The sequence below is a fragment of the Agelaius phoeniceus genome, chromosome 21 (genome assembly GCF_051311805.1).
Source record: "Agelaius phoeniceus isolate bAgePho1 chromosome 21, bAgePho1.hap1, whole genome shotgun sequence".
In the NCBI taxonomy this organism is placed as follows: domain Eukaryota; kingdom Metazoa; phylum Chordata; class Aves; order Passeriformes; family Icteridae; genus Agelaius; species Agelaius phoeniceus.
This window is the reverse complement of record NC_135285.1, coordinates 8644475-8660015: the sequence shown is the minus strand read 5'-3', so window position 1 is coordinate 8660015 and position 15541 is coordinate 8644475. Positions and strand designations below refer to the sequence as shown.

The following is a 15541-nucleotide window of genomic DNA, read 5'->3' as shown; positions in this document are numbered from 1 at the left end:
CTCAGAAAGAAGAGAAACTCCCAAGATCCAAACCCAGAACGTGCAAATCCTAAAACCAATCCCTGTCTTGGACGCTGGAGACGAGTCGTGGGGAAGCTGAGCACGAGGAAGGAGCCACGTGGTTGAGAGGGTGAAATAAACCCAAATATGGGCGGTTACAGCCCAAACCATCCCCAGAGACTCACGTATTCATCCTGGTTGGGGTCCTGGGACTGGGGGGAGTCGGGGATGGCGGTGTCGCAGTCGGGGCTGTAGTGCTCGCAGTACTCCAGGGCTGCGCGCGGGTCCGCCACGATCAGGAGCTGCTGGATGTCACCCTGCAGGGAGGGAGCACACAGGGTCAGGGGTGGGTGCTGCTCCTGGAGGCACCAGCCTGGGGCTGTGATCAAAGCCAGAAACACAAAGAAACGGAAAGCAGAACCACCTTCCTGACATGGGCACATCCCCTGTGATGAGCCAGGGGAAAAGCTCCATGTCCAAGGGAGCAGCTGCTTCTCTTGGGCTGCTCCACGAGTGTGAACCCACTGTGCTTCATGCCCAGCCCAAAATCCACCTCTCCAAAACACAAATCACCCAGTATGACAGCGCCGGCAGCCCCAAGCAAGGCAAGTGCAGGAAAAATAAAAATAAAAATAAAAAGGCTTTGTGCCCCCCCCCAAATCAGCAATAAAACAACTCCTTTCCACCTGGTCCTATGCAGGGCTGCAAAGTCACCTTGGCCAGTCCCAAAAGCTGCTTTTTGACCTCAAAACTTCTCTGCTTCTCCCACCCCACCAGCTGGTCTCATATCACCCCCCTTTTTTTTTGCATCTTTCCTTACCTCTATGTTCCACCCACAACAGACACAGCCAGAGATTAGAAATGCATCTGATAAACCCAGAAAAGAGCCAAAGGGAGGCCTTTTTATACTAAAACCCAGGTGCAGAGGAAGCTCATTAGGCACCAGGGCTGGTTAATGGAGCAGCTGCTCCCTGAAGGCCGACACAGCCACAGCCAGAAGGTCAGAGCAGAAATTGCTCTTGAGTTTCCTAAAGAGCCACCACGCTGCTCAACCACGATGCCAAAATCCAGTTCATTCAGCAGACAGTTACATAAGACTTTACTACTTGGATGCTTAGAGCTGATACTTTAATTAGGGGAGGGAAAAAAATAAATTCTTATTTAATAATAGACAAACAAGGCTAAAGCATCAGGGGGAAAAGCAGGAGCCTTACAGCAAAACTGGGAGGATGATTTGGGCGGTAATAGGAACCAGAAGCTCCAAAGGGAGCCTGGCCAGACTGGCAAACAGCCCTGTGGAAAAGGATATTTTTGAAATTTTGGGCCAAATCTGCCTTGGTGTGACTAGATCATGGACTTGCCCACTGACTTGCCCCCAAAAAAGGGAATGCTGCTCACATTTTGGGCAGAGATCCGCTGGGCAAGGAGCAGCTCAGAGCTGCCTGGAGCTCCCTCCTCCATTCCCAGGTTGTCACTTCCCTCCCTGCAGCAGCTCAGGAACATCTGGGCACCTCTCAGACCTACCCCAGTCACCCTTCAAAGAGCATTCATTGAAGCTCATTAGTCATTGTTTCCAGTGAATAACCTTTACAAAATTAACAGAAATGTCTGCAAAGTGGGTTTCAATTTTCCACTTTTAAAACAAGAAACATCTTTCTTTCCCTTTCCCTTTCCTTTTTTTTTTTTTTTTTTTTTTTTTTTGTTAATATAAATCCAGTCCTGCCATTACTATTCCAGCTTTTTCTTTTGCAATGTAACCACCAAAACTGGGCTAAGATTATTGGGGAAATGAAATATTCCAAGATTTATTTTTTTTTAATTTTTGTAGAACATTTCCTTTTTTCCAAGCAGCTCTGGCCACGACCTGCCCATGGGACCCATTGGTCCATGGTGGGACCTCCAGGACCCCAGGTCCTGGGGGTGTTATGGGGTTACTCAGGCCATAAATTAATAAATTATAAAACCATCCCTGTCCCCAAAGGCACTCCAGAGCTCCAAACCTGTTCCTTTGGAATTCCCTCCAGCAGGGAATACCCAACTCGACCAAGGAATCTGTGGCTGATGTGAAAACCCTTCCAGCTGCTATTTCTGCCCCCAAGACCTCAGCCAGCCCTCCCTGACACCTCAGCTAAGCCACTTGGGCCCTCCTCTCCCTCAGGTGCTTAAAGCTCCCAGTTTTCCATGGGAAGATGGGAAGTGCCTGGCATTGCTGGGATAAGCTGAAATAAAGCAGCCCCAAAGCAGACCTGGGACTTGTCTCCAAGAGGCAGGGGAGGCTGAAAAAGCTTTTTCTCCCTGATAAGGTTGGATTTACACCTCGTGGAGAGCTGATAGGCTGCATCCCATAAGCGAGCAGGGCTGGAGCTGCGTTTCCTCAAGGAACAGATAAAGCAAGGAAAGGCATCCTGGCTAAACACAGTGCCAAAGGTTAAGCAGAAGAGAATTTGCTAAAGCTGGGTTTGTTTTTAGTCTCAGCTGATGGCAGCTCCTGAGCTATGCAAGGGGAAAAGCCTTGATCCCACCCTGCCTGGGCATCCTCAGCCTTGGAGAATATGAAAAACAAAACCACCTGCAAATCCCTGCAGAAAACTGAACCTGAACACACCCAAGGACAGCGTGGGCCCCACGGTTTGTGCTGGGTGAGAGGGGGAGGCTGAGCAGGGGAAGCTTCCTGCTCATTCTGGGTCAGGAACTTGGGGAAATCAGTGCACAACTGAATAAATGTGGGGGAGTGCCAGGAAAAAGCATCAGACGGCTCCGCCAGAGCTCACCACGCTCCACAGGCTGCTGCTTCCCCTCTCCCTTTCAAACCCAGACAATCACCCTGCCCAGAGCTCATCCTTGGCTTGTTCCAGCCTGGAAAATGCAGGAGAACCAAGGCTGAACTAATGCAAAATGCAGGAGAACCAGTGCAAAACCCAGGAGAACCAAGGCTGAACAATGCAAAACCCAGGAAAACCAAGGCTGAACCAAAGCAGAACCCAGGAGAACCAAGGCTGAACCAATGCAAAATGCAGGAGAACCAAGGCTCAAACAATGCAAAACTCAGGAAAACCAAGGCTGAACTGATTCAAAATCCAGGAGAACCAAGGATGAACCAATGCAAAACGCAGGAGAACCAATGCAAAATCCAGGAGAACCAAGGCTCAAACAATGCAAAATGCAGGAGAACCAAGGCTGAACTAATGCAAAACTCAGGAAAACCAAGGCTGAACTGACTCAAAACCCAGTTTTGAATCTCCTTGCAGGAGAAGCAAGGCTGAACCAAAGCAGAACCCAGCAGAACCAAGGCTCAACCAATTCAAAATCCAGGAGAACCAAGGCTCAAACAATGCAAAATCCAGGAAAACCAAGGCTGAACTGACTCAAAATTCAGGAGAACCAATGCAAAACCCAGGAGTACCAAATTAGGGACAACTGAGAGCCCAAACTGGGAGCGCCCGAGGCCCAGCACAGAGGCTGAGCAGCTCAGGGGAGGGGGAAGGAGGAGAGCTCAGCCCATTCATCTTTGTTTCCCTCCCAGCAAGCACCCAGCACCGGGGGATACCCCGTGCTAACACTTGTAAAAAGCAGCCAGGAGTAAAAACCTTGTTAGCGAGATTCCCAGTCAATTGACCTCATCCCTCAGCAGCAAACAATAAAAGGGGCTAATTTGGGCTGCCATAAAAAGCCCCACTATCTGCACCTCACAAAAGCTGCACAAAGCTCTGCTGTCAAGAGCCCCATTTCTGAGATTTAAAAAGCAACTTTCAATGGAGCCAGCCGCGCTGGGAGGTTCGGGAGCCTTTTGTGTCCTCTCCAGTGTGCTGCTGCTAATAAATTGTGCCCAGGGACCCAGGGATCCTGCCTGGCAAAGGGGAGCCAGCCCTGCTCCCATTCCACCCTCAAGTGTCCGTTTGTTTCCCTGGTTTGGTCACAAACCAGCCCAAAATCTCCTTCCCAGCTGGATTTTTGCAGCGCTAACAAAGATCCCGTTAATCCACACGCACGGATCGGTGTGGGACAGGGTTTTCCAAGAGAGACAACTGAAAAATGCACCAATAAAGTGGTTTAAAGGCCTGACCAGCCCAAAATCTCCTTCCCAGCTGGATTTTTGCAGCACTAACAAAGATTCCATTAATCCACACGCACAGCTCGGTGTGGGACAGGGTTTTCCAAGAGAGACAACTGAAAAATGCACCAATAAAGGGGTTTAAAGGACCGAGCAGCCAAATCAAAGATTTGTTTTCAAGTAATGAGTTATTTCAGGCAGGGAGCAAGACGGAAACACTCTGCTGTTGCTTTGTGGAAGTCACCAGCAGCGTCCCCCAGCCACCCACACAGTGGGGAAAGCTCTTTTTTGGCCTGGCAATGAGTTGGGCAAAAGGCTCAAGGAAGTTCTCCAGTGACTGGAGCACTTGGTAGCATCCAGAGCTGAGCTCAGTTGTGTTTTGCTGGCTTAACAAAAAAAAAAATTTCAAGCGGAGAATAAAAAATTCAATTTTTTTTTGCCTGCCAATAACCACAATTGTATAGATTAGGAGAGGCAGCATTTAAAAGAAAGGGATAAATCCCACTTTGGCCTTTATTCCTAAAACTTCTGGTGCAGAGGAAGAGGCAGGACAGCCCATTTCTGAGCAGGACTGTGAGTTGTGAGGGTTTCATTTGCTCCACCAGACAGATGGAAGTGCTAACTGTCAGGAGCAGTAAGGATCTGCCTGACATTTATGGTAAAGCCATTTATGCCTGATGACTCATTTGCTTTATGGATTAAGTTCCATCAAAGCCAGTTTAACTCAAGTCCCCAGCCAGCTCCCAGACAAGGCTGGAAAAGCTCTTTCTGGAGCATTTTTTAACACTTATTCTATATGCTTGCAAAAAAAAAAAAGTCACATCACTTCCAATGACATCAACTTCAGGAACTCAGAGGAACCGTTGTGGTTCAATGAAAAATAAACCAGCTGGAGAGGAGGATCAGAGTGACTTCATCTGGCCCTGGCAGCAGCTCCCTAAATCCTGGGATTCTTCAGGGCTCCCACTGTTCATTAACTGGACTCGGGTTAGGGCCTCACCCCAAAACTCTGAGATTCAGCGTCCCTAAGGGAAAATCCTGCTGGATGTTGGAAACTCCTGCATTTCAACTGGAGAAACACAGGCCCAGGGTGAAGAGTGATAATCTAAAATCTTCCCAATTATTGGGAATCACTGAAGTTTATCCTGACAAACTCCCTGGCTCCATGACCCCAAACCCAGGCAGAGGCTGGAGAGGGGCAGGGGTTCAGTGCAGCTCCAGGATGAAGTGGAAGCTCAAAAACCCCTAATCCCTGTCTTGGAGCCAGCCTGGCAGCCCTCAGATGTTCCACTTGATAAATCCTGTCACCAGCACTTCCCAGGGAATCTCACAGCCCAGCTCCAGCCTGGAGTGGTGTTGGAGACATCAGCAAAGGCCCAGGAATCACCACAGCTCTGCCACGGGGAAACCCCAAAAATCAGAGGTGCTCAGAGCATCCCAGAGTCCCTCCTTGAAACACAGCAGCTCCAGGAAAGCAGCAAAAATTCAGCAAAGGGGTCAGACAAAGCTTCAGCATCCCCCCAGTCCCTGTGCCCATGTCCTGAGCCCTCTCCTGGCCAGGCACAGACAGGAGTGACCCCACAGACTCCCACAGCTGCTGTTTAAGAGCTTCCTTTGGGCAGTGCAACATGGGAAGGTAATTGTTGAAAGTTTGGCTAAATAATAATAAATTTAAAAGAGAAAACTTGACTCGCACGCAGCTGTGACTCAGCCACACATTGCTGGTGGTTTGGCTAAATCCAGCTGGGTGTTTGTGTCCCCATCCTGCTCAGAGGGGCTGCAGGGCTGGATGGGGCTGCTCTGGGGTTACCCCAAGAACAGCTCCTGCTGCTTTGGGCACTCACACGGGAGCCTCTGCACAGCCCTTTTTGGAAAAACCAGGTTTAATTCAGCAGAGCGGAGAGAGAAAAGTGTCACCAGCACAAAATGTGGCTCCAAACCCTCTTGAGAGCTGGGGAAAATTTCTGTTTTTCACTGCATCTCTGTGTGGGGACCACAGTGAAGGCCTGGGACCAGGGATGCTCCTGGCTCAGCCTGGGCTGGGGGTGCAGCACTGGGCTTAGGGTTTCCCTGGGGTCCCCACACAGAGATGCAATGAAAAAGAGAAACTTTCCCCAGCCCTTGAGAGGGTTTGGTGCCACATTTGATGCTGGTGAAACCCTGAGCCCCGTGCTGCAGCCCCAGCCCAGGCTGAGCCAGGAGCATCCCTGATTTTGGGCCTGCAGAGCACAAACTCTGCAATTAGCACAGCCCACGAGCTCTCCCCCTGCCCACAGCAGCAAGAGGAGCATCAGCCCTCTGGCTGGGTGCTAATTAACCTCTCTGCTAATTGCCCAACCTTTCTGTTTTACAGCCCCAGGGAGGAAGGCAGGTTCCCATCCTGTGAGGATCCCCGAGCTCGCTGCTCCTCCTGCCTGCTGGGCTGGAAGGAACGGGCCAGGGAGGTGCTGTCCCCTCCTTGTCCCCTCCCCTGAAGCCTGGCACCTCTCCATGCTGTCCCCAACATGAGACCAAATCCTGTTTTTCCCCCCATAGCTGCTGCATCCTTGGACCTGCAGCCTCGTGGCTGTGGTTTAAAATTCAATTAATCGATTCAATTCAATTCAATTCAATCCTGCCTTAAAATGAGGAGGTTTTTTGGAGCAAAGGGCTGCTTGCAGAGCCCACAGAACACCTGAGGTCTGCCTGTGTGTGCCATCCCAAACCCAGCTGGGGAGCAGCTCAGCAAGGGCTCCTGGCTGGAAGGGAAGGACAGGCCATTCCCTGAGAGGGGAACAAAAGCCAGAGGGCTTTGCTAATTCTGGAAAGCTCTCCTGAAGCAGCTGTGGCCCTGCCAACACCCAAATACCAGTCAAGGACTCCCTGGCAGGGCAGGAGGCAGCAGCACAAGGCCCATCTCCAGGTGGACACTTCCCACCCAACCCCAGAGTCAAAAACCCTAAATAACCCCAATAACCCTAAAGCAAACACAGCCCTGAGCTCCCTCTGAGCACCCTAGCAGTGCATTTCTCCAGGGATTTTTCTTGGTTTTCCCAGCTGGAAAAGGCACTTTGGGAAGGGCACAGCCAGCCCTCCTTCACGGGGGGACAGAGCCAGGCTGCACAAGCACCACAGCTGGGATTTTCTGGAGAAAATGGAAGATTTGAGGTGGGGAACACAAGCAGGAAAAAGTGGAGTGAGGTTCGAGTGTCCTGTCCCTGCATGCTGGGCCTGGCAGGTCCCTCCCAGGCAGGGGATGTGCCCAGCTGTCCCCTGACTCATGTCTGGGGCTCCAAACCACCAGACGTGGGCTGTGCGCTCCCCTTCACAGCATAAAAGTGGTTTTTTAGTGTTTTTTTAGTGGTTTTTTTTAGCGTTTGCTGCAGGGAATTCCACCAGAGAGCAGGACCCACCCTGAGGAAAAATGATTCTGTGGCTTCTGGTTTTTCCTCCTGGCTGACATCAGCCCTGGGAGCCTGGTGGCATCACCACTGCAGCCCTTTGGGACCAAACATTGGCAAGATTTGGGGTTTCGCTTCCACTTCGCTTTCCCTGCTTTTCACTTTCCTTTTTCCCCCCTGCTCTTCACTCTTTCCTTTTATCCAGGTCGTTCTTAAAGCTGGATTTCTCTGCATCTCACCTCAGTGGGATGGGGAGGTGCAGCCAGGGGAAAGCAGCCAGGCAGTGGGGACTGCAGGAAAAGGAAAAGGCAGCCAAGGTGCCTTAAAAAAATAACAAAGCTGCTAAAAAACACCGAGAGAGAGAGAGAGAGAGAGATCCTTAAATCAACAACCTGCTCAGCCACTCTGCTGGGCTATTTTTATGTATTTATGTCTGTTGAACAAACCACAATTTATCTCCTGGGGTTTCTGGGTGCAAAACAATCAGTTCTGGCCACAAAAAGCAGGATGGGGCTGCAGGCCCAGTCTGGAAGGGTGGCTGGACTGGGAGAGGGGCTGCTGGGACAAAAGGCTGCTTTATATTCCCTGCTTCCCTCCACCCTGGCCAAGCCCTGTGTGCTAGCACAGGCAAAAATCATTTGAGGCAAAAATAATAGGAGAGGCAAAAATAATAGGAGAGATTTCTGCAGCTCTTTTGCAAAAAGAAGGGGGAAAAAATAATGGCACAGTTCAGGTTTTTAAAGGGTAAAGAATAGAAAGAAAGGAAAGAAGAAGCCCCTGCCAGTCCCACTCCTCTCCACCCCAATAAAGAGAGAACATCACAATAGGAAAATGAAACTCGAGAGCAAAGTCAGCCTCTATGTTTGCAAAACGAGCAGTTTTGAACTTTTCTTTTTTGAATTGTGTGCTCTGAGCAGATGGCCTGAGCCCCCCCAGCAGATCAGGAACACATGTGAAGAACCAGCAACCTGAACCACAGGTTTTTATTAAGCTGCAGTTCAGATTTCATCCCACTGAAGTGAACATTGTCCCTCTGCAGCAGCAGCTGTGGGGTGGCTGCCCCTCAGAGGGGCTTTGCAAATGTCCTGGGTGTCCCTGGGTGCTGGTAACCCTGAGGGATCTCAGGGATGCCGTGGCTGCCTGGCTGGGGCTGATCTTGGCTCTCTCATTCTGGATATTTGTCCCTGTGACCCCTCCAGGTGCCAAGCAGTGCTGACTTCAACAGCTCCTCCACTGGGAGAGGGAAAAAACCTGCCAGATTTGGGTAATTCTGGGGGATTTCTGTCACTCTGCAGGACAGGAGCTGGGGCTGGGTTCTCACTGGGTTGTGAACCTCATGCTGGATCTAATTTGGATCTGGTTAAGCCATGCACAAACCAGGCTTGACTGGAAGAAAGAATTCCTCTGCTGGCTTAGTTTGGAGCTGCTGGGCAAAGCTGAACCTCCCATTTCAGGGGGAGAAGGGAAAGAAAAAAGGTAAAAAAAAAACCTGCCTGCAGAAAACCCTCCCAAACTCCCATGAACACAGCACAGAGCCTGAGCTGCTGCTCCCCCTGTCCAGTTTGGGCTGAAAAAGGGGAAACTGGGTTCTGAGAGGAGCTGGAAGGAGAGGAAAGCAGGTTTGGGGTGTGCTGGGCACAGCCACACCACAGGGAAGGGCTCAGAGCTGGGGTAGGTTCAAACCTCTCCTGTGTGGGGCTTTAATGGGGCCTGCAGGCCCAAGCAGTTCATTTTTAACCCCTACAAGGAGCTCAGGCCAGACTGGATCTCTCCCTGCAAGGATCCTACCCAGAGGGGAGAGTTGGAGTAGAGCTGTTGTAGGCATTTCCTAGAGGGAAACACCTTCACCAAAGGAGCCAAAACCAGTTTGTAAACCCAGTTTATATTCACTTCATGGGCAGCAGGAACCTGGGGGAGAGATTTCATCTGAAGCTTTAAAGGCAGCCATGAGGAAGCTCTCTCTTCTCATGAATTCATCAGGATAACCCTGCATTTTTGTGGCTGCTTTCCCCCCAAAACCAAGCCCTGGGTGATGCCTGTGTGCAGCCCCAGGTGTGTCTGTCTGTCCCAATAATTCTTCTGTCTGATGGCTGATTTCAATCACTTCTGACAAGGAAAAGAGGCTCGGGATAATTAAACTGCTATAAATGTCATGGAAACAGACAGCTCAGGAAAAGAAATCCTCCCAGAGCCTTGGCTGTGCTGAGCCCTCCTCTGATCAGAGCCAGGCACTCACCAAACATCTCTTTAATGTCCCCACCACCCCTTTCATGTCCCTACCAGCAGCTGAGGGAACCACAAGGCACAAATTAGAAGGGATCTAGGCCTGGCTGATCCCAGAGCATCTCTGAGCTTCCCAATTCCCACAGCTGCTGGAAAAACATGGGCTGAGGCACCACAAAATGAGCACCTTTCCTTGCCTTTGTGCCTATCCATGGAAAAAAAACCAACAAAACAAAACAAAACATTTTCCTCAATTTTCCAGCCCCAAGACAGATGGAGGAGGGAAGGGAGCGTGCCCAGGTCTCAGCTAAGGCAGATTCCAGGGTTTTGTGGGATTTCCAGGGGGATTTCAGCAGATCCAAGGGTTTTGTGGGTGCCTGTCAGCAGCTCCAGGCTGGCACTGCCACCTCAGATGAGCCTTTCCAGCAGCTGCTCCATCTGCTCTCAACACACTTGGAATCCCTTCCTGCCCCCTCCAAACACTCCCTGGAGTTATTTTTTTCCCCTCCCCACTCTGTGACCACACAGCAGCCTGGCACTCTGTGATTTCTGCCTTCAAACTCCTCATTTGGTGGCTCCAAATCAGCATTTCTGTCGTTGTGCAGGCAAATTACAGCCCCGAGAATAGAGGCCCCACAATCACCGTGTGCTGAGCTCTCACATCCATCCTTTGTGGTGTAAAACCCTTTAACCCTGCACAGCTGGTTTTGCCTTCTCCCCCCTCCAGAGGATAAATTCCTAGTGGGAATCCAGAGGATGACTTTGAAAGGAATCCTTGAAAAGCTGCTCAAAACTGAGTTTTTCAGGGTTTTTTAAAATCAAGGCACCTTCCATCTGTTTATAATATCAAACCCACCTCCCATGAGAGGGACTTCATAGCAAGAGATCCCTCAAAACCCCCAAATCCATCCCTCAGATACCTCTCCAGAATTCAAACATGGAGGTTTTTTTACCCTTTTTTTGTAGTTATTCTCTATTCCAGAGCTTTAACAAACCACCAGTGTGAAAAACCCCCTCAGCAGCAGTTTTTCCAGCAGTTCCTTCCCATTATTTTCCAACAGGAGCTGATTTGGCTCAGGTACATTCACACGGAGTGGTTTTGTTCCCTAATTGAAGCATCGAGTCAGATTATGCTTCTGAAGCAGCAAATGAGACTATTCACCAAAAAAAAATCTCTTTATCCTTGCTCAAAACGTTTGCTTGCCTGGATATGCTTATGAAGAATAACTCAGGGAGCTCCTAAAAAATGGGATTTTGCAATTTGAGCCTCATCCTGACAGTCAGGAAAAGAAATTTCCATGCAGGGACAAAGCAGTGGGACAGGGTGACACAGTGGTGCTGTCCCTGAGAGCCACCCCGAGTGTCCCATGTGCCAAGCAAGGCTCAATCCCATGGACAGCATCCCAAAAACCTCATTTAGACCCTCTGGAAAGCTGCATTAAATCATGGCCTGCACATTGTGGGAGGCATTTACATAAAGGAGCAGAGGGTCAGCCTGACCTTCAGTGTCCAGTGTGGAAATTTCAAAAAAAAAAAAGAAAAAGAAAAAGAAAAGAAAAAATCCCACAAAAGCCCAGCCCAGGCCTGTGCAAACTGAATGGGGCCAAATGAATGGCTGGCATTGTGTGCCCTGCTGTGCCAGCCCTGGAACTGGCACTGAACAAAGCTGGGATGGGCAGAGGATGGGGCCAGGAGCAATTCTGAAAGAATCCCCTGGTTTTGTGTGAGGGGTACCCCAAAGGACACCCACACTCAATGCCCTGCGCTCACAGGCCAGCCTCAAAAGGAGATTTTGCTCCATTTTCCTCATCCCACTCATTAGGGATCCCTGGAAGAAACCCAAGGCCCCATTTCCCCTTGTCCTCCACTGCTCTCTGAGCAGCAGGTAGTGCAGGCCAGCCTGGGCCGTGCCACCCCTCTGTGTCACCTTACCAAGGTGACAACGTCCCCACAGCCTGGCTGCTGTCCCCAGGCTGTCCACAGGAAACTGCAGAATTTCCTTGCAAAGGAGGCACAGTGCACAAAAACTCCCCTCAATCCCAAATTTGAGGCTGCCCAGACTCCCCTTGGCACAGCCTGAAGTGCCAAAAATCCCTTTTCAATCTGGCTCAGGTGCCACCGCTCTGTGTCACCTTACCGAGGTGACAACGTCCCCACGGCCTGGCTGCTGTCCTCAGCTGAGCAGGCCCTGTTATCCAGCCTGTCCTTTTGTACACTGTGCAGAGGAGGCACAGTCCGCAAAAACTCCCCTCAGTCCCAAACTTGAGGCTGCCCAGCCTTCCCTTGGCACAGCCTGAAGTGCCAAAAATCCCTTTTCAATCTGGCTCAGGTGCCACCCCTCTGTGTCACCTTACCGAGGTGACAAAGTCCCCACGGCCTGGCTGCTGTCCCCCTCTGAGCAGAGTCCTCTTATCCAGGCTGTCCACAGGAAACTACAGAGCTTCCTTGGAGAGGGAGGCTACCAAACCTCCCCTCAGTCCCAAATTCCAGGCTGCCCAGCCTCCCCTCGGCTCCCTGTTCCTGCAGACCTGACCCCAATTCCCAATTAATTCCCTCCACCACCCCACTGAGTGCTGCCCTTCTCCCACCCCAAACCCTGTCCCCCTGATGTCAGCTCCTCACCCAGCCCTGCTCACACCACTCCAAGTTTCCCCTCTCCCTCCAAATCAAATAATCAGCCAATAACCCAGGGCTCTCCTGGAGGAGTTCTTTTTCCATGACATATGTGTGAACCATCAGGGATGGTTTAAAAGCTGATTCCCCCTCATTACAAGGCCGGCACAAAGCTGCTCCTTTGTGTCTTCCCCCTCTGCACCACTGCCTGGCTCTGGTTTCACATTGATTTATTTCCCTTTCATCTCTGGAAAATGAGGAATTCTGCTGCCCACAGGAGGATGGATAGGCCAGTGGATTGTGAGGGGGAAAATACAGAGTAAAGCAAAGCTTTTGGATTGAGTTACTCATTTGAGAACTCACTGAGCTGAAGTGGAGGCACTTGCTCAGGTTTTAGTGTAAAAAAAGGGTCACAGAGTCTGCCTGGGAGGTGTTGATCCCAAAGATCCAGGGGATTCCATTCCCACCTCTGGCCACAGCAGAGGTCAGGGATGCAAAGGGTAAAGGAGGATTTGGAGAGGGAGAGGCTGGAGGAGCAGCTGCTCTTGGGACAGAAAGGGAAGGGGCAGCAAAGAAATCCTGAGATTCCAGAATGGATTGGGATGGAAGGGACCTTAAAGTGACCCAGTCCCACCTGGGCTCACTCCCAGTGCCAGAGTGTCACTGACATCTTCTATGGAAAATCCTTTCCTTAGGGTTTTTTTCCTCCTGAGAAGCTGAGAGGCCTCAGGAACAAAATGTAACCAATGGTTATCTGCTGCTGTGGAATGCAACAGGTGGGTCTGGGATTGGGCTCATGTGGATGTTTCTAATTAATGGCCAATCACAGCCCAGCTGTCTCAGACTCTCAGTCAGACACAAGCTTTTGTTATCATTCTTCTTGCTTGCCAGCCTTCTGATGAAATCCTTTCTCCTATTCTTTTAGTATAGCTTTAATACAATAAATATCATAAAATAATAAATCAGCCTTCTGAAACATGGAGTAAAGATTCTCATCCCTTCCCTTGTCCTGGGACCCCGGCCCAAACCACCACACCAGAGGCTTTTTGGATCCCAGAGCACATCAGGGCATCCAGTCCCACCCCACAGCAGCCTCCTGAGGTACCCCAAACTTGCTTTTACTCCATTTTTTTTCCTTCCTCAGAGCCAAATTAAAGTGGAAGTGGAGCTGCTGTTTCCTCAGCCCCACAGACAGGATTTCCACCCCCAAGAGCCACCCTGAGCTTTCCTCCACACCAAGGTGGCTCAGGACCAAGGGGGTTTTGTGTGCACAGAGCCTTTTAATCAGCACTTGGAACGTTTTCTGCCCCAGGAGGTGAACACAGGTTTTATGGATTAAAGGCAAGAAGGGAGGGGGAAACAGACCTGGCTGCCAAAGTGATCTGGGGATAGAAATGGGATTACAGCCCTCAGCTTGGGGAGATCTGCTGACACACTCAGAAAATGCAACTCAACACCAAATTTTGGTTGGAAAAGGATTTTCCTGCATCTGGCTGGCAGCAATCACCCAAGCATGGAGCAGGGACCTGCTGGGACCACCCGAGGAGGAGGCTTTGTGCAGGTTCCTGCTGCTAATTCCCACCACTGCTGGAAATTTGGCTGCTGGGGCAAGAGCTGGGAATGGAAAGCTGAGCTGGTGTGCAAACATAGGTGTGACACCTCTCATCCACACACCTTCCTCCCTCGTTTTCCAGGAAACTCAAATGTGCCCTTTGTTAATGTTCACACCCCAAAGCATTTTTTTCAATTGGTTTTTTTTTTTTCTTTTTTTGGCTACAAAAAATGGTTTGGGTTTCATTTATTCCGTGCAGCATTTACCACCTTAAATTCAGCATTAAAAAAAAAAATAAAAATGAAATCTTGCCTTGGAGTTGGATTTGGATGATCTTTGGAGAAAGCTGATCTTTCTGTGATTTTTTTTTTTAAGCATAAAACCTGCATAGTTCCATGAACAGCATCCCAACTCTTCATATCCCAAGGAAGGGAGCTGGGTTTGTGCACCCTGGGGCCTGAAAATCAGGTGTGAAATTCATCCCAGAAAGGAGATTCTCCAAAGCAAACCCATGAAGGAACAGGACTGGATGCAGTGGAGGCTGAGCATCCCCAGGGCTTGGATTTCACAGTTCTGAACATCCCCAGCCCAGATCTCACCCTTCTGAGCATCCCAGCCTGGATTTCACAGTTTTGAACATCCCCAGAGCTTGGATTTCACCTTTCTGAGCATCCCCAGCTCAGATTCACCCTTGAATCTCACCCTTCTGAGCATCCCCAGCCCAGATTTCAGTTCTGAATATCCCCATCCCAAATTTCACCCTTGGATTTTACCATTCTGAGCATCCCCAGCTCAGATTCACCCTTGAATCTCACCCTTCTGAGCATCCCCAGCCCAGATTTCAGTTCTGAATATCCCCAGCTCAGATTCACCCTTGGATCTCACTGTTCTGAGCATCCCCAGCCCAGATTTCCCCTCTCTGAGCAGCAAACTGGCAGAAGGACAAACCAAACCTGCAGATAAATTTGCTCCTGCCAGGCATCAAAGCCTCAGCAGAGCCTTGCAGTGTTTGCAGCCATTCCAGAGCAGGGAACAGCACCCAAAAGTCACTTTCAGCACTGATTTCCCCCACATTTTTCCCTGTTTGTTCGAGCAGGTCTGACCTCCTGAACCCCAGCCAGCGCTGGCTGCGTGTGCAGAACAACGAGCCCACGGTCAGGGATTTATTTTCCATGTTCTTGCAGGGGATAGAAAACTCCCAGACACCCCAATCCCCATCCAATCTTCTGGAGAAATCATTAGGAATCCCCTCTTCCAGCTCCCATCCCTGGGGGATGTGTTTATTGGGAATATTTCCATTTCAGCCCTGTCAGGGGGAGGACTACACCTGCACGCTGGGGATGGCTGCAGTGGGCTTGGATTTTCCTCTGGGTTTTGGCAGGCAGCCCAGACTGCCTCCAAAAAGGAAAAAAGAAGGGACTAGAAAGACCTCACCATGTGTGAGGAACATGTGTTTCATTTGTTCAGGCCTCAGTGGTGAGGGAAGGGGGTGAACACGGAGTCAGCCCAGAGGTTTTTGGGTTGGGAAGGGTTTTTACTCTGTCCTGCTCTCAGAAAAGGGGAAAAAAGGCAGGAAAATAGCAAAAGAGATTGAAATTACAGAGAAGCAGCAGCTTGAGCACCACCAGTTGGACAAGGACACAAAGCCTGATCAGCCTCATCATCCTCTTCCTCCAGCTCCTGGGGTTTGGCTCAGCTGAGCCTTCCCACAAATTCACTGCA

General features: G+C 50.2%; 1 protein-coding gene across 2 annotated transcripts in view; it reads right to left on the bottom strand.

The window, feature by feature from the left end:
- COL5A1 (collagen type V alpha 1 chain) overlaps positions 1-15541 on the bottom strand; it is a 137777-nt gene that overhangs the window by 77881 nt on the left and 44355 nt on the right. For both annotated transcript variants that reach the window (XM_054646208.2, XM_077189145.1), the window contains exon 5: positions 186-317. In XM_054646208.2, the coding sequence (XP_054502183.2) occupies positions 186-317 (132 nt within the window). The remainder of the gene's footprint in view (positions 1-185; positions 318-15541) is intronic.